Source organism: Miniopterus schreibersii, assembly GCF_964146895.1.
Source record: "Miniopterus schreibersii genome assembly, chromosome: 8".
NCBI classification, from domain to species: Eukaryota; Metazoa; Chordata; class Mammalia; order Chiroptera; family Miniopteridae; genus Miniopterus; species Miniopterus schreibersii.
Window position 1 is genome coordinate 46,883,897 of NC_138109.1, and position 19,932 is coordinate 46,903,828.

Sequence of the window (19,932 nt, forward strand, 5' to 3'; positions counted from 1 at the left end):
CCTAGATGTAGGCCCCAGTGGTTTAATAACAGCTTTTAAAATTCTAAGAGAAATATAGGCATTGAAAGTATTCATAACTCTTAAAACACAAATGGATTTTAATAATATTTAAATGTGAAAACAAATTTTGACTTGGAATCAAGAATGTCAGGGAAGGGAAGACATGTAGGCAGGGAACACAGGTGAGAGAGAGCAGGGGAAAGGATCGAGATACAAGTTACAGGGCACAGGGTGCTTGCTATATGAGAACCAAATGTCTGGCAGGCGTAGTCTGACTGTTCACAGGACTCAACTCAGTTTTTTAATGATCCTCCTAACGTGGATAAAAGTATCAGATTTTTCATGCATCTAAGGTCCTGGGACATGATTATTCTGGGACACTCCTCCTTCTTCCCTGTCAAATGGAACAGGAAGCTAATAAGCTTCAGAAAAGAAGTCAAAGTGAAGTTTGGAGTTTTCTATGAAATTTTTATATTTTTATCTAAATCTAAAAATTCTTATTGCACAGATATAATAGGACATTTTTAGAAACTGGAAGCACCCTGCTTAAATTCAAATCCTAAGAATGTTTATTAGCTGTATAATCCTTATCAACTTATTTAACATCCCCAAGCCATGATTTTGTCATGATTCTGTTAAAAAAAAAAAAAAAAAAAGATGCTAATGGAACCTAACTCATGGTGATATTGAGCTGTTGTGAGAATTAGATGAGTTAATATATGTAAATGCTTAGAACTAACACATAGGAAGCACTATCAACGTTAGCTATGGGTGTGTGTAAGTGCGTATATAGTTAAAGACAAATAGCATTGCTGGTATTAACCTCTAAAAAGCCACACACATCCTTGCCTTCAAGACATGTATTCTGTTTTATTTGATTCTTGAGATAGAATTACCATAGGAAGAAATTTACAGAAAATAGGAAGCAGGCCATATAAGAATCATCAAGTAATTTTAAAAATGCAATAGAAGGAAAACAGGAAGCTGACAATACATGTATGATTATGTGACAGAGAAAGAAATAGGACAAAACTGAATCCCTCTGGCATTATCACAACTGTATTTCCCAAGCTTTGGTAGAATGCAATGACCAAAATCAACTTCCATGCATGGGGACAACGGCAGGCCAACTCAATGGCCATACTTACCACCTTTTTCCACCCTATAGAGACCTGCCTTTCTGTCCTTCACCTTAGCAGTGCTTCCTTCCCAAAGATTATTCCTATAATTTTCCTTGTCTTCCTTGGAAACGTGTTCCCTGGGCTTCTCAGGTAAGCCCTCAGCTATCACTTGGGTTCCTTTCTTTGTTTCTTCTTCAAGAACATTCTCCAAGCTTTCCTCTACTTGCAGAGGTTTGGTCTCCACATCTGCTTTTATTATATCTTGATCTTCAATTTCAATTTTTAAGGAATCCTTGATTGGAAGGTGTGATTTTCCTGGCTCATCACTTTCACTCAACTCTTGAGAAGATGAACTTCTGGCGCTTTCGTCTGCACTGTTTCCAGCGCGCGCCTCCCTGTCACCGGGTGCAGATTCGTCTTCGCTGCAGCTAGAGTAGGGGTGGCTTCTGGAGGAGGAGGATGACTCAGTTTTTATATCTACAAATAAGGAAAATGGTGATATCATTGTTGTTTTTTATAAAGCAATTGGTTTAATTGTGGGAATTATGTTAATAATTAATCATACTAAAATTATTTAATATAGTGTAGTAGATTTGATACCCTTTCCCCATACAGTCTATATAGTTGTTATGATAACAAACAAAACCTGTGCAATCTGTGACTCTAGAGAAATTTTCAACAAGACATCACATTTAACTAAAAATCAACTGTATTTATTTTTTAGAAAGCCATTTTATTGGAAAACCCTTGTAAGCATATTTTATCATAGAAGAAATTGAATGATGTTTACTTGCTTGGCTAAAGCCCTTATTTCATCATCATCTTGGATAACCACAATATTCTCTGTGCATAAAATATAAATTTTTATCTTCTCTAATACCCACCATACTAGTATACCCTGGTAGCTTGGTATGGGGAGAAGATCTATGCATTTGCATAATACTTATTCACTTAATACATATTTTGAGATGATGCTCCTGTGTGTGTGTGTGTGTGTGTGTGTGTGTGTGTGTGTGTGTGCATGTGTAGAAGAAGATGTATTATTTCAGGCTCCCCAGAAGCAAATGTTGAGATGAGGATTCATGTGCAAGTGACGTATCAAAGATAGAAATGCTCCAGGAGAAACTCTTACAGGTGTGGGGAGCAGGGGAGGGAATGGAAGAAGTAAATCAAGGCAGCTACTTTAAGAAATGTTTAAATCTCAGTCTGATCCCACAGGGCCTCTGAAGTCTAAATTATATGTATTAGCATTCCAGCAGGAAGGAGCTGGCTTTCACTCTGCTCCAGTCCGACACGGCTACAGGCCACTCTGGGAGAGGGAGGGGGGATGTAAATTCCTTGGCACTTCCAGGCTCTTTGTGCCTGAAAGTGAAACAACTCCATGGCTGACCTCTGAAGAGGGCAGAGGGTGCAGAAGCTGGGGGTGGGCACACAATCCATAAAAGAGATTCTAGGAGATTCAGGCAATACACTTATGTGATACTACAGATATGCAGTCTAGAGATTTACCATAGTCAAAAAATGGTTTAGTAATTACTTCCCCCAAAAAACTTTAAAACTTCTCCAAGAAGGTGACATACACATTGCATCTCAATCACCCTACAGGTCATGGTGTACACTGCCTAAGACCTGAGAAATACAAACTTGTTCTTGATTTTTAACCAATGTATTTGTGTTTATAATTGTTTTAAATAGAATATATTTTCAAATGAGGTATCCTATACTTACATGTTGCCTAGCTTTCTTATTTTCTCTTCTCTGTAGCAGTGGATGCAGAGTTTAAGGGAAGAAACTTTAATCTTACCTTCTTCCCAACAGCTCTCCATGACAGGTCTTAGCATTTTAAGTATAGTCTCAGAGACATATCAGAGTTTCCACAAAGATTCAGGAGATGCTACATAGCAGTAAAAAACAAACTCTGGAAAGTCTTTAAGCTACATAATCCCTTAAGTATAATTCCATTTATTCTTATCTCCCAACTACCTTGACAGGTACCAGATGACCACTGTTTCTCAAAGGAGTCACATACTTTAGCCTCTCATTTTTAATCTCTATGTTATGAAATCAGGATATGCTGTTTTTCTGTAAGGGAATATAGAAGATCACAGACTGTTGTTCTCTATCTCATTTGTACTAACTCAGAAATTTTAGAGACCATGACCTCTCCCTCTCTTAAGCATCTCACATTTGTTTTATTTTTAATGAAAAACAACTCCTGTTTGCTAGTGATTTGATCAATGGCTTTCATTAATTGCACAATTAGCTAGGGCATAATGTCATACTTGTTCTGAACTTCCAAAAATATTCGTATCTACCATCTTAATAGTTTCACGATGACTCCCACTTTCGCTCTAAGAGTTGTTCACATAATAAAAATATGAGTGCTTCTCTATATTTCTTTAGTAGCTTCTATTAATTGTATTGTTTCATTTCAAAAGGCTGAAACACACTCTGGCTCAATTTTGAGTCAGTCCTTTAGAGAATCAATGGCTCGAGTGGCAAGGGTACCTGACCTCCCATATAAACTCATTTCAGTTTTCAAATTTCTCTCTAACCTCACCGTATAATTTTGTTTCACTCTCATTCTTTACTCTCATTTTCATACAGACACTTGAGCAAGACTGCCTATGAAAAAAGCTCAAAATGCTTTAGGGCCATGGAATGGGATCTTTAGCACTGATTTCACTTATTCTCTTAGAAATAAAGCAAGTTTTATATAAAAGAACTTTGAGGGCACATTTGCAAATATTTTTGTCATTAAGAGGCAAAAAGTTATCTCAGAGGCATGTTGGTAATAATTCTGCCTCCCACCCAATTCCATTTGTCTTTCTTATGTTCCCTCCAAGTATTGAAGCTGAAAGAATCTGCTCTTGGTCTTCATGGTAAAAAATAAAATAAAAATTTAAAAAGTCATCTGCACTTGTTACCTGAGCCCTTGGCCAAAGCCAGAAAGTTTGGTGCCCCTGTTCCAGGTCCTAAGTAGGATCTTTGAGGTTTCTCTCTCTACGTTCAATCACTAAATTCTTCACTGTCTTCTCTTTTCATGTCATTTATAACTATTCATTGATAACTTCCTTCTTCTGCATCACTATTTTACACAACATAAGCTTGAGAGAAAATAATATGTTTTTCTGTAAGACAAACCTAAGTGCTTCAATATTTGACTCAGCTACTTATTAGCTTAGATTATGTTTATGCTGCTTAACTTCTCTAATGGCTTGGCTGTAAAATAAGGATAATTCTACTTGCTCTCTCCATAAGTCCTTGTAGAAATCACATGACAAAAAATATAGCCTAATCAAATCAAAGAATCATTTCTTTATGACTTTCAGTTTTTTCCTCTATAAAATTATACATGTTAAATATATTCTAATAAATTTCTTTCTTGTGATTTCATCCTGTACATTATATTAAGAGTAATGATTGCTGTTACCATTTATTGAGGGAAAAAAGATAAACCTTGATCATAATTATGTAGCTACTTGTACCAAACAATCAGGTAAGCACTTTTTAAGCATCTCATTTAATTCCATGGAATAGTTATCTTCTTTTTCTAGAATGTTCTAGATCTTCTAGAACATAAGGCCCAGAGAAGTTAAATAATGCCCAATATGCATTAGCTATAAAGTAGCAAGATCTGTAAAACACATTTCTTTTGGTAATGACCCACTATCTTAAAACCAAGACCTCTTCACATGCCAAATGGCCTTCAGACAGAGAGCACCTACTGTCATGCATCTACCATTGCTTCTCTTAGCTAACTTTCCACCATTTCCACCCAGAATGGCAAATGGAAAATATTCCCTTCAAAACATCGGAACTCATGGAATCATAGTCTGTCCTCCCTTTTATATCTCTGGTGGTCATTCTTAGTTTTTTCACTATTCTAGAACCCAGAGAGAGTTCATTTAGAATACTCTAAATATGAATATAAAGCAAAAGATAGCTGTCAAAACCATTATTATTTATAATACTGACCATGATATTATATGTATGAAAGTATATATAATTTATTACTTGTAACTTAACACTGTGAGGGCAACCACAAAAATTACACACACACACACACACACACACACACCAGTAATCTCCACTGTTGACACTTCCTTGTCTACCCAACGTGATATACATGTTGGGCACCAACCACACACACATCCACAATTAATAGCACTCCTGCTCAGCAAATTCAGGGTAAACTCTGCTTTCCCTCCTCCATACTGAGGCTCTGAGTTGCCCTTCACCTTCCTAGCTGCTTGCATAGATTAATTGACTAGACACACAATGAGCACTTCCTATGTGTCAGGCCATGATCTAGGTATCGAAGATAGGATGGAAGAAAAGGCAGGCCAGGGCACTGCTTCCACACCCCAAATGGACATTGAGTCCTTTTGCATGAGCACAATACATCAACTGTACATGTGTATTAAGGTGTTTGTTCATTCTAACAGTGACTGAGGATAGCTCTCTCAGAAGCTGCTATTATGCTTTTATTATATTCAAAAGCCATATTGTCTTTTTTAAACAAATTACATGTTCTGACCTTAGTTTTCAATCATTTCCTCACTCCCTAGCATGGAACATGGTTTTACCACAGTTTAAATTCACCTCCTTCAGTGTTCTAATTTTAACTACTTTGTTTTTGCTTTACTAGCTTGAAGCCCATACAGACACCTTGATTTAAGTGCACAAATACATAAATTCAGTTAAAAATTTAGATCACCCTGATGACATACTATGTATCCCAACTCAGTGTACTCTTCTGAACTCTAACATGAATTATCTCTCTCTTTCCCCTTCCTTAGTCCAAAGGTTCACAACAAAATCTGCATACATGCTATTCCTATTTTCTTCAAATTAACTCTGACACATCAATTTATATTTACACTATTACTTGTATAATACTTCTATCATGATTATATTCATGTCCATAAAAATCTGTTTATATTTTATGTTAGATACTGTGATTCAGTCAATATTTTCATGTATAATAATACCTAATGAGACAAGTGCTTTACACTCAATAAATAGTCAAATGAATATATGCTTAATGAATATACAAATAGAAATCATGAAATGCCATCTATGAACAGTAAGTAGTTATATGTATTATGGGAGAATGTTCTCATACTGATCATTCATTACTTAATTCATCAATGAGACAAATATATACATTACTTTGTAGGAATAAATATCTACAGGTAAATGAAGATATAGCAGGAAGAAAGGGAAAGAAAGCTTAAAAGTTCCTTTACATTTACCTTTAATTTCACTTTATAAACATTAAAACAAACACTTAAAATACTGAGAATATAATCAAATCATTTGTCACATTAGGCTACTGCCTAAGTCTTTTTACATTTATCCGTTAATCTGGTCAACCAGCCTTGCATTCCACAAGATGTTATTAGGTGCCTGGGCAGTGCCTTTGCTATGAACAAGGCAGATTCAAAACTAAAGAAATACCTCATGGAAATATTTCATGTTTGAACTAAAAGATGCTGCTGCATTTAAATATTTACCATGACTTCCTAGTTCAACAACTAAAACATAATTATAGATTAAAGAATTTTTACCATAAAAAAAAACAAGTTTGATTAATCATGCAAAAGTCACACACATAGACTTTGACCAGAAGGCCTCCTACAATCTTCCTTTAATCTTTTCTGGCTCTAGGAGCAGACAAGTTACACTGACGCTCAGAGAGTGTGGTTTCATAGCATGTATACTATCACATAGAAGGAGCAGCCTTCTCTCATATGCATCTCTTCAAGCCCATAGGGTGAGAAATAGAGAGATTCTTGCGGTCTGTAAGTCAAGTAAACAGAATATTTTTGTGACTCTGGGATTTTAAAATTCTCTATGGCCTACTTCTTCAACAGACTGGAAAATAGCCCAAGGGAAATATCTTACTAGAAAAAAATACTTGCTTTAATTTTTAATTTTTATTTTTTTTGTATCCTGGGAACAAACTCTGTCTCCCCAACCCCCTCCCCCTCTTAGCTCTTTCTCATCAGGAGCTACCTAGTCTTTACCTCTTACTCATAGGCACTATCATCCAAACTGTCCACAAAAGGATGAAAGTATATTCTCAGTGACATGACACTTTCCCCTCAACCTTACAACATTCATCTACGACAATATATTTTCAACCGGTGAATTAGCCACCGGGGTTGCCAACACAAATGCAGAGCAAAGGAAGCTGTCCTTTTTAAACGATGGGAAGTCTCACACATCATTCCTAAAGCAGGGTCTTCTCTGAGTCAGCTCTCAGTCCCCAGTACTCTATCACTCACACGCTGTTCAGCACAGTGTATTCATCAAGGCGGGCGGCGCAATTGTTAGCTGGCAGTTTAAATGGGGCCCACTTGTCATAAGAGTGACAGCCTGGGCAATTGTTTGCCCTCTGGGAACAGGTGCAGGCAGGTTCAAATGAAACACATCCAAATACTAAGAGCAAGATTCTTAATCATGTCAATAAAAGGGATGTACTGGTGTCTGGGATTCAGTGGTCACAATATGCCTCGTACGCTTTTGAAGATGAAATGCTGTCTGGCTTTTCAATAGAGTGTTCCAAGGAACCTATCATGCCATTATCATTTTTAATACATGCTACTTGTTTGCTGGATGAAATCTGTAAATCTGATATTCCACACACTAAAAGGCATGTTTTAAAATAACATAAGGTCAGGTTATCAAAACAAAGGCGTGGAAAAGTAAAAGAGCCTGAAGGTGGAGAAAGGAAGATTAATAAACAATGATATTTTATTTCAGAATAATGTCAAAATTTTGATGTAAATACCAAAGATGCAAAGGAGCTCTAAAAAAATAGCTTAATAACGTCATTATTGAAAGAACAAAATTAGATCGTTGGCCAATTTAATTATTGCCTCTTAAACTCCACAGCACTATGGACTAGATTTTACATGTTCTAACAGCTTGCATTACCTATCTATTAAAAATATTCTATATTCTATATCTATTTAATGCAGCAAAGTCTGTACAATTTTTTCAATAATATTCCAGTAATAATCATATTGCATAAACATAATTAGATTTTATGGCCCTAACAAAAGTACCTTAGTGTTCTTGGTGTTAAAAAAAAAAATCCAGTAATTGCCTAATATTTACAAAAGATGTTTTAGGAAATAACCTCTCTGAGGAATAACAAAGATAACATACAATCCTAGCTTTCATAGGGTAATTAATTTGTGTGTTATTAACTTGTATAATTAACTTGAGCAAAATTTAACACACAAAAAACAATAAATGAAACTGAACTGAATTATAGAGTTTCATAAAATAAAGAGCTCAGTGAAGGCTGCTGAAGTAGAAACGTACAGAAGAAGAGAGGGATGAGCTGGAACTGAGGAAAAGGCCTGGGAATAGGCTGGGAAGTCGATCCAGGGAGGAGAAACAGGAGCTTGGGTAGTCAGAAAATCTCCATTTCTATTCCCTCTGTTTAAAAACAAAACAGCCCAGCTGGGCGTGGTTCAGCGGTTGAGCATCAACCTGGAATCGATTGGGTTGCGGGCTAGGCAGCCGATCAATGACTCTCTCATCATTGATGTATCTATCTCTCTCTCTCTTTCTCCTTTCCTCTCTCTGAAATCAATAAAGATATATTTTAAAAAAATAAAAAATAAAACCAAAACAAAACAAACATACAAACAAAAACAGAGGCTAGAGAACAGGATAAGATAAAGAGCTCAAGATAAATGTCTCTAAAATGTTTATTCTTAAGGAAGCAGAATCCTTTTAATGGAGGGATTTGCTTTAATTTTAGATAAACGGAGATTTTTCTTATTTGGAGAAACATTATATTGTTTTTTCTCCAAGATTCGGGCTCTAAAGTTGGGTAATGTTTGTGTCTTGGCTCCACCACTTTCTGGCTGTGTGAGTTACTTAATCTTACCATTTCCAAGTTTATTTAGTTGTAAAATAGAGATAAAAAGAAAGAGTACCTGCTTTTGGGGTTGTTTCAGGTAAATCAGATAATTCATGTAAATATTTAGCACAGTGCTTAGCACAAAATAGAGTCTTAATAAATAATTCCTATAGTATGCCTTTCCAAACTTAGGATTCTAGTTGTTTATATGTTAAGCAATATTCAGTGTTATAGCTTACATATCATTGTCAGTTATTCAGTAATTACATGTCCAAATGATTAAAGTTTTCAAGACCTAAGTACTACCTACACCCTCCGTTTGAACATAAAAAACAAATTATTCTTAGAAAAAATCCACTTGATCCCAAGAAAGCAATATGATTATTTAGCACAAAAATAATCCCAGATGATCATGTATTAAATTCATGCACTGAATCTTTATGAAACCAATACTTGATAATTTCCCACCATTACTGAAGAAATTAAAAAATTGAGCCCTTTGTATTTTGAACCAGTGATATGTATATGCAAACACAGTTCCAATCCTTTTCCTGGTTCAAGTCACTTGTATAGTTTCTTTAAAATTTGATTCAGGTGACATCACTTTTCCATAGAATTCTTTAACTTTCTCTATGTCATATAGGACTATATACTTAAATTCAATATTGACATTCACATTGAGAAAAGAACTTATATATTAGGCACACCTAGAAACATAAAATGTAGGTATTAAGAGAATTTACAGAAAAAGCCTAGTTGAAGATTTTACAAAAACTATTTCAATGTCTGACCAACTGTAATAAAAATTGGAATAAATCTTGTTTACAAGTTTACTGATAGAGAACATCATTCTAAATGTTTACATTATGCTTCACTCTTTACTTTGTCAGAAAGTTTAGGATTAAATTTTTAGTTCAAGCACAGTCATGATCTCATCTACAGCTCCCAGTAAAATTATCTTCTTTTCCACTCTAACTTGTGTTCTTTATTTTATCACCTTGTATATGTGTGCATGAAATTTTAGAATAGGTTTGCTTGAATTCTTTCTTGTTTTTTATTAATCCTCACCAAGGATATTTTTCCATTGTTTTTTTTAGAGAGAGAGAAAAGGGGGAGAGACAGAGGGAGAGAAACGTCGATGTGAGAGACACACATTGATTGGTTGCCTCCTGCACTCGCCCTCAACCAGGGCCGGGGATCAAACCTGCAACCCAGGTATGTGCCCTTGACTGGAACTGAATCCAGACTAACGCTCTAACCACTGAGCCCAAACAGCTAGGATTTGAATTCTGTCTTGAAGAGAGCAGAACTATAAATATTTGCTCAGATGATTACTTGATTACTTAATTTAGTCTTATTTTATCCTAATATAGTCCTTAAATTCAAAAATTTGAGATTTCATACAGAAAACATTTTGAGAGGTGAAAAGATGGGGAAAATGAAGAGTAATCCCAAAAGTCACCATAATGTGACCTCATTCTGTAGTCTAAAGTAAATGGGTCCCTTCTCGGATTGGTCATTATTTCGGTGAATTAAAGTCTTTAAAAAGGTCTTAAAATTTTAAGGTACATGTCAGATGATGAGGGTTTCTTTCTCTAACAGAAAATATCTGTGTTTACCCTATGACCATTCAAAGTTATTTTAGGTCTGAAGATTATGAGGCGGCCACCTTTCCAAGAGAGATAATCCTTTCATGAAACTAATATTCCAGCATCGTGTGTTCAAGGTAAGTTGAGAAAAAACATGACCCTAAGACGGGAATCTTCAGTTTTTCCTTTAATTGAGGTGCAGCTACTTTTCATTCTTATCAAAGCCACAAAATGATATGTGGGGGTACAGGTGTGTGTGTGTACATGTGTGTGTGTTGTGTAAATTATTACTTAAAAAAATAATTTTCTAAGTAAACAGATGTGTCACTACAAGTTTCACCTGACATCCTGCTGAAAAGAAGATTTAGCAAACTAAGGCAAGAGGAAGGGTGAAAGAGTGGCTCCACAATTTGGATGTCTGCAGAAGGCCGACTGATCGGCCTCCTCTGGCTCCGGCAGCACGCGCCCAGCATCCCCTTAACAGAAGGCTCTCTCAGTAAAGCCCGGGAAAGCGAGGTCGTAGGCGCTGGTGAGGCAGCCCACGTCCTGGGACGGGATAAAGGACTTGCCTTGTGTGTCGTCCTCCAGCTCACTCTCAGAGCACCCCTCGCCCTGGCCGTTCCCACCGCCACCAGCACCCGGCGCCTGCTGCGATGACGCTTCGCTCTTCTCTCCAGGGCCTACGTGATCTCTGTCATCGTCCGAGGGTGACTGTGCCATTTCATCCGTTCGGCCATCAGCCCGTCCTTCTTTATTAGCTCTCTCATCTCGCTTCTCCTCGTCTGCTTCAAAATCTTCTTCATACTCTGAGAAAAGAAAGTCTCCCCTCTGAGAATGAAAGCAGCATCCCTAACGCTTAACCCATTTCGCTCGCATGAGGGCTTGGACTCAATGATCCTCTTTTCTCCGGGCCTTTCTTCGCTCCCGTCACGCGATTAAGGGACGTGGAAAACTAACGGTGAGCGATCAGAGACTGCGGTCAGTCACACACAGAAGGGCACAAAAGACGTGAGGCTCCAAATGACGAGCCTGCAACCTAAGAGGAGTTCATTTACAAGAGGACGTCAGCATCCAACAGCAGCCAAAGTGGACAAGAGGAGGACTTCACAGAAAACAATGAATTAGAAATAAATTAAAAATGAAGAGAACAGGATCATAATAATGGAAGTTAATTCGGAGATCCAGTGAGGTCATCTTTCATATGAAAAATGTTCAAAATATTTGGATATCAAGTTAATGAATCGTGAAGTGGAAAAATTTAATTAATCAAGTCCGAAGGCCCTGAGAAGTAACACTGTGAAAAACCCATTCTTTGAGAACCAAAGGGACATCAAGAAAAGGCATTATAAAGGATTCTATACCTAGGCCAGGGCTGCAATCATATGCGTTATTCATCCCTACAATCAATAAAATAATTATATTTCAAGGGTAAAAATTTGTATAAAATAAAACATTACTGTCACAGCCACTAATTTGCTTCATTCCCTGCAGAGGTGCAACAAATCCGTAGCAGAAAAAGAAAATTGTCACATCATATAAACTCCAGCTGTCCCCTGTGGTTATAAATGTTCACCTTTCATATTTAATTGTTCCCCTTTTTCTTTCAATAAAGACTAACAATCTTGAAGTGACAACATGCCAAGGATAAAGAGCACAAGGATTTCATGCAGAACCAATTAAGCAAATAAACAATTATCTCGAAAATGAAAATTACAGAGAAAATAAAGGTTTCCCTATTTTGTGTGTTTTAGTTATTAGCTATTCTGCTTTCTTTTCCAGTGGTGGGGGTCTCTTGGGTAATTACTTGAGAGCTATCCACCCTGCCCAATGAAAGAAACTTAATTTAGAAATGCATGTCGTATGTGTATGAAGAAAACTCTGTTAATGAAGAGAATGTATGAGGGAGATGTAGGAGGAAAAGTGAAATCAGAAACTTAAATAAAGGCAAAGAGAATGTATCACAGGGTTGTTTTTGTGAAAGAGATTTAATATGAAGAACAATAAATGAAAATTATTATCAGCAAAACAGAATTATACCTAAGCAACAACATGAAGAATTTGGTTTATATTGCATGAAGCAAACAAGAAATATAATAAAAACTAATAAATCTTTTGATTTAAATTTTCAGGCCAAGTAATAGGATAATTCTTCAACTGGCCCAGTTAGCTATCAACCAATAAGCCTTTATATGGAAGAAGATAAAAGATATTACAATAATGCAACCCTTACCACCAAGGAAATCTCTACTTTTTGTTGAGGAAATAAGACATATTTACAGAAGAGGTACTGTACTAACAGTAGTTTGTATACATGGTCCTCAGTAATGTTTGCTTCAACATTACTGGTCTCAATTGCAATGGATTTTTATATAGACTTGATTAATTACATGAAATAGAGTAAAATGAGTGGAATGGAATCAAAGGAGAGTGAAAAGTCATTTGGAGATTGTGGAAAACTTTGTAAAAGAAGGAGTTTAGGCTAAGCCTCAGAATACACACACAGAGAAACAAGCATATATCACTTTACAGATATGTGCTCCTGGTCCCAGGATAAGCAAGGTGCCAGACAGAACACAAATGAATTGTGTAATTTCACCAATAGTACTAGATAGAACCAATTTCATCAATGGGGAAATATGGGGGTTTTGGAATCAGGCTGTCATGTGTCCAAGTCCCAGTTTAAACACTCACTAGCTGTGTAACTTGGGCAATCTGCCCCACAAAGCTATTTGTTAAAAGCAATAAACCCTGGAACATGCTTAGTACAGTGCCATAACTAGTAGATGCCTAATCCATATTAGGCATTAGCAGTAACAGTGACCGTGATTCTCGGTGGAGGGAATTGGTCGTAGAACAAGAGAAATCACCCTCAGTATGTGCTCTATACACTTTAATGGAAGCACCTGATTAAAATCAGAGACATACAAGTGTCCACAATTAGAACACAATTACAGTTATGTTATTGAAGCAGAACATAAAATTGAAGGAACATGTAATGAATCACAAGAATGGTTCCTGCATCCTCTTTTGCAGAAGCTTCCGTGTTTTCCCCCGAAGTATGACATTTAAGGCTGCCCTAGTTTAATTTTACCCAGCACCATCATCACATCTAAATATTAGCCTTCCATTAGCCACTGAGCACTCTATTAGCATTACAGCTCAAAGCATGCCTCCTTTGTGTCATCTACTCCCGTGTTTTCAATATGAATGAACTCCTGGCCTGCTTTCTGGATTCCTTTTCATGATTTCTTTTTCTCCGCCATCTCATCTTCCTTCTTCCTGAGAATTTAATTAGCTTGTTGTTTACCATCCTCACTAATGAGGAAGCGAGTCAACACGAGGTCAACATCAATCCAGCTGCAGCCCTCCCTCCCTGACCTCCACTCAAGCTTCTTGCTGCCCTTCCCATCAGCAACTGTTCTGCAGAGAGCTAAGCCTCTGCTGCTGCTGTTTATTTCTTTTCTTTCTTTTTTTTTAATGGAAATGGGCAATTAAAGTCCATTAACTAGCCAACACAGAAGAAAGATCTTGGAAAAGCTGTATTATAGGCATAAAGTATGCTACTCATAGCACTGGCCATGTTGGTTTAAGCGAAAATAAATGAAGAAAATGAAAAGCCTCCATTGAACACGGCTTTAATATACCTACATGTCTTGAGAGTTAAAACCACAAGGCATCCCATTTGTTAATCTCTCTGCCATTGCTGTTGCTATAGATATTTCTAAATTCTCAGTCTGAGATAATAATAAAGACTAGAAGGGATCATGAGACAGAGAGGTAACTGGGTTAAAGTGTTATAAGGGAAATCTCTCTGAAGAGAGTTATTTCAGGAATAAACAAACATAGAATCCAGTGCTCCAGAGGCTCTGTGATTACTCTTGGATTACTGAAAGCGTTGGGCAGCAACAAGATGGGGTGAGGAAGATGATGCCAAGGATGTGCCTTTCCTGATGCCAGCCCTTTCACAGGCCATCCCAGCCCACGGCTATTGCTCCTCTAATCCAGGCTTTGTCTTCTGGGTGTCCACTCAAGCAACTCCATTTCTGATTTTTTGGATGTATCACCCACAACCAGGTAATGTCAAGGATAGCTTGTACAGAATAGGAGGTTGGGTAGGGTTTGAAAGTCTGGGCTTTGGAATTAGACAAACCTGGGTGCTGAAGAGTAGCAGAGTATGCTGCCCAAAATACACAATTTTGGCATAAGGATTCTCTTGAGCTGAAGGCAACTGGGAAATAGTAGATACAAGAGAAACTCTCTGCCCTCCCCCTATTTGCCTAAAAGCAGGAGATAAATTTGTGAAGGGGTCTGTCTCCCTTCCCTCTCTAGCAGGAAGTATGGAAGTTAATCATAGGAGACAACTTCTAGACCTTTATTATCACAGATATGCCCCAGAGGAGTCAACATAACAAACCTTGGTAAAACTAGCCCTTACCAGTCATTAGTTCCCCATATAATTGCCTTCTCACAATCTGCTGCCCCTAGAAGCTCAAAGTCCTTTTCCTTTGTCTTGTCACTTTGCTAAAAATACATTGTTCTTTGATTAACACACCATATAAACTCCAGGTCTAAGCAGGCCTGAGTGTCTCAGCCCTGAGCGCTCCCAGGGCATTTGTGATGTGCACGCTAACACACTTCTGCTTGCTTTTCCCTTGCTAATCTCCTCTGTCAGTCTCATTTATAAGGACCCGGCCAATGAATCTAAGACGGGTAGAGGGAAAACAGTTTTTCCTCTCCTACAGTTTGAATCCCAGTTCTGCTTTTTCTCTGTATGTCTGTGCCTCAGTTTCCCAACTTTTAAATGGAGGAGGTAATAATATCTACCACATGGAATAGTGAGGGTAAAATGACATCGCGTGTGCAAAGTGCCTGGCTCAGTGCTCACTGCCTGGCCCTTCTACTGTTGTTATTGCTACTACTATAGTTATGGGGGGGGGGGAGAATAGGGAAGGAAGGGGAGTGGACGGGAGGAGAGGAGCAGTGAGGAGAGGGGAGGAGAGAGGAGAGTAAGAAAAGAGAACGGTGGACAGGTAGGCTCTAGGACCCCATGCCCATGTCAACGGTTTCTAGTTATGGAATATTCTACCTCTGTACAATCATACAAATTGTGCCTACCTGATGCCAAAGCACCGATATCACCAAAGCAAGTATATTCAAACACTAAAAACAGGCAACATTCTATTTGGTCAGAATGGTCTCTCTCTGCAGAAGTGAATAGAGCCTCTGGCTCATACACACCACACAGGCCTCAGGCCCCCTTCCCCTACTCCCTGCCCCCCCCCCCCAAACCCCTCCATCCCCTGGAGTTAGGCCTGCCCTCCTCCAAGGCGGGCGGCACAGGGCTCCACGCAAAGCAGCGGGGGAAGGTGGCCAGGGGTCCTCACGTGCAACAGAATTACCTAAACGCCATAACTGCGCAACAACGCTTAGTGGATAGTTTTGCAAATTTTGATGATCACCTTTTAAAGACTTAAGCAGAAGAGCAACAGCAGTAACAGCAAAAGAGCCCCCGTGGCCGTCGCCTTACCGTACTGAAGGATGTCTTCCCGGCTGTCCTCCCAGGCCTGCTGCTTCCCTTTACGTTCCATCTCTTCCACAGCCGTTCTCACTTCTTCCACCCCTGTCCCTTCTTCCTCGGCTGAAAAAAAGACTGAAGCAGAGGTTTTGCTCCCCTCCATCCTGTTCCTTCTTGGTATCACGTATGCTCTATCCTTCCTCAGTTTCCCCTCACCTTTTTTCAGTTCCTCTCTTTTCTCAACACTTTTTTGTTTCCGAAGTTTTGGTGAAGTTGGTTTTTTGTCAAGGCCCATTGCAATAATGCACCTAGGAGAAAAATTGACATGCGGTGTTCATTAACATTTATATACAGCACAGTGGAACCGCAAAGCTTTTTAAATCATTTTCTCTTATTCTTGTAAGAAGTGTTGTAAGAAGTATTTTATTAAAGTACATAAATAACTAAAATTAAACTCTTTTCTTTTTATTAATACTAAAATCTTATAATCAGCACAACAAATTCTTAATAGTTTTACACACAATAAGAAGAAAATAACCACTAAGAACTTTAGTCCCAAACTAAAATTAGTGCCTTAAAGCAAATTTTTTGCCTTATAACAGAGTCCAATATATATAGTATATATATCATTCAAACCCTTAAATGAGAATTATGTGATAAAAGAACGTCCAGGTTTGCAAACACAGGGAAGCTGAGATAAAAATATTCAGAAAAAGAAAGATGCCATTCAGTCCATGATTATTTATTATTCCAACACAACAACAAAAGACTTACATGCCAGGTGGACTCTAAATAAGCATGATTGATTTTTAAAGAAACATATACAGTCACATGTTGTTGTGCCCTTTAAACAAACACCTCAGGAAACTTCATGCTTATTTTAATAGAACTGTCATTATTGCTCTTAGAATGGCCTTTTGAAACCTGTACCACAATCTTTGGTGACCTTTACTGGATATAAGCTTTGTTCTTTAAAGAAGGCAATAATGTGCAGAGGTCATAAAGTCATTCAAAGTCAAATCTGGTGAGCCAAGCAGATAATATGCATGTATTAAGACATTTAAAAAAAATTTTTTAGTCAGTTACAACAAGTCACATGAATAAATTCTTCCATACTTTTTTCCTATCTCTCAAGTTAATATCAAAATCAGAATTCTCATAATGATAATATATACATTAATAAAATGATTATAATGATAAGATTGCAGTGCACTCCCTCTGTGCAAGCTCTTCTTTTTGTACCCTATATATGCATTGTTTTACCAGGTTTGTTACACCACAGAACAATAAATTAAACTATCATCACTACTTTTCAGTGAGGAATCTGAGGCTTAAAGGGTTCCATGACATGCCCAAGCTTACCCAGCAGGTTAGTGATGGAGCTGGATTCCAGCTCAGGACTATTAAACTCCATGACTTCACAATGAAGTACAAAAATATTGCTAGGTTACAAGTATAGTCCTCTCAGAGGACTAGCTACACAGACAAATATTATGCTACTGGGTTTACCACCAGGGAAAGTATTCACACTCCCTACCTCAAATTAACAGAATCTGGAGAAGTTGTCAATAAGCTCTAGAGACCATCCCTGACCTGGAAAAGGTGCTTGGCTCTTCTCAGTCTCCACACTCCTTCTCTAGAAATATACACATCCCCTTCTCTACAGGTTACACAATTATCAGGAAACTAAATCAAATAGAGTGGGCAGGTAAAAAAGAGATCAGAATGCAATCAAGACTTGTCAGTCCTGGAAGAATAGAAATAATATGTAAGATTTGAAAATTGCCTCAATGTGAATCAAATCCAATGGCAATTTCTTAAACTCAAGATTCACTGAATTTCAGCCATCTCTGGTCTAGAAGTAGCATAGGAATGAATTCTCCCAACAAGCAAATATGACAACTTAGTTATGTCACTTTTGAATATCTCCTCATAAAATAAAACTAAAAGGACCTGCACTCAAAGTAACGATCAGGCTGTAAAAATGAGATAATAAGGATACACTTACCTCACCCATATCAAGCATGACAAATACTGACTTCAAGGATGAAGTCAGGTATTGCTTTACTTAAAATAAAAGTGTCATGAATCTTCACAGAATATGATTATCTGCACTGCCTTCTGTTCACACTGCTCTTCGCTTACCCATGGCAACACCAAATCCATTGATTTGGAGCCTCTGCTATGCTGTTACTTTAAGTTTATGTTGTGACTGTGTGGATGCTTTGATGCCTCCCTACTGCATGCACAGACTTTTTATTGCCCATCTGCTTAAGGGAATTGGACAAACAAAGTGAGTAACATCTGTGCTTTCCTCATCACTGACTACCTGGTTGACTTCTGAGTATAATTTGAGGTGTTGATTACTAAACTCAAAGCTGTCTGCATTCTTCTCAGTTAGGAATCCTTCTTCCTGTGTTTCACTCTAGTAACTGAAACTACCATGTCTTTTTGAACAGTTCCCACGGTTGTGGGATATATAACAACTGTTTTAACCTCTACACTTTGGAAGTGTCCACTGCTGAGCTTTTCTTGTTTTCTGAGAACCTTAAGCAGGTAATTCCTAATCATTTTTAGTACTGGAATTCCCTACTATTTTATTTTATCATAATAAAAGTTCCAGGAACCACTGTTTTTAAAATGAATAAATTAATTTCATTTTTAACAAATTGGAAGAATAAGAAAAAATAACTAAAAGCATTATTGTGGATGTGACAATAAAAAAACAAAGGTTATACAATATTATAGGTGATATCGTTCTCCTCAGGGGTAGTTCTCAGCTTTCACTGGAGTTCTGCAGTGTTGGTATCAGAGCAGTGTGAAGGAAAGCAGCGCCAAACAGGCCAGGTTCCAGCACTCACCCACTCGTCTCTGCCCCACCTGGATCAGTCTGTCTCAGCTTTTACCTGGTCTACAGCAGGGAGACATCAAGTGACACCACACTGTTCTACTTTGGACATTCACAGATTTTACTTGAAACGATTATGAAGCTTACAAAAAACTAAAAATGGGTGAAGGCAGTCAAAAGGTTAAAATACTTTTTAAGTTTTAAAAAAATAAAAATTAAATTAAAAAATAAAACCAATGTCCTATAAGAAGTGTGTCTTTTAGTTAAGGGTAATAAATCTTGCTCTAATTACACAACTGTTTTGCCATTATTATTTGAAAACATCAAAGAAAGAAGCTAGCAGGGACTAAGTGAAACCATGTAAAGAAATGCCTAAAGGCTAGTAAGTGTCAAATAGGAGAGTAGATGGCATCAATCAGATTTTGGAATTGATTATTAAGCCTCCACTGAAAGTGATTAGGACCAAACATTGGCAGCTTGGATTTACACAGCAAGTCCCAAAGAATGCACATGGATGATTGTATATAAGCCCATTCGCTTTCCTGAGAGTTAAAGAGTCATTCATTAAATGGCTGGCCCAAAAATACGGAGGAAGAATATTTGAGTTGAAACATAAAAACAACTTCTGGTGGGTCCGAAGTACACCTGAGCAATCCTATTATCCTGCCATTCGCTCTCCCACTTGCTGGATGAATTTTCACACCTCCTCTCTCTCTCCTAAACTTTCTAAATCCCTCCTCCCCCAGACTTAACTGCATTGATAAATTCTTGTTTGACTGAAAAAATAAAAGCAATCAGCAGAGACCTCCCAGGTTGTCCAAACGCATCCGCCAACTTACATCTCTCTCTACTCTACAAGCCATCTCTCCACCTGCTAGTACAATGCTTCTCCTCTAAGGCTAGCTCTTCCACTTGAGCCCTGGGTGCCATCTCTAGTCCACTCCGGCACCTTGCTTCAGCACCTTCTCCCTCTA

The 19,932-nt window shown here is 37.7% G+C and overlaps 1 protein-coding gene across 1 annotated transcript in view; it reads right to left on the reverse strand.

Moving 5' to 3' along the window:
* ERICH3 (glutamate rich 3) overlaps positions 1 to 19,932 on the reverse strand; it is a 98,051-nt gene that overhangs the window by 17,952 nt on the left and 60,167 nt on the right. The window contains exons 10-12 of the mRNA XM_081145369.1: positions 16,123 to 16,418; positions 11,165 to 11,401; positions 1,134 to 1,598 (exon numbers count right to left, since the gene is read on the reverse strand). Coding sequence (XP_081001495.1) covers positions 1,134 to 1,598; positions 11,165 to 11,401; positions 16,123 to 16,418 — 998 coding nt within the window. The remainder of the gene's footprint in view (positions 1 to 1,133; positions 1,599 to 11,164; positions 11,402 to 16,122; positions 16,419 to 19,932) is intronic.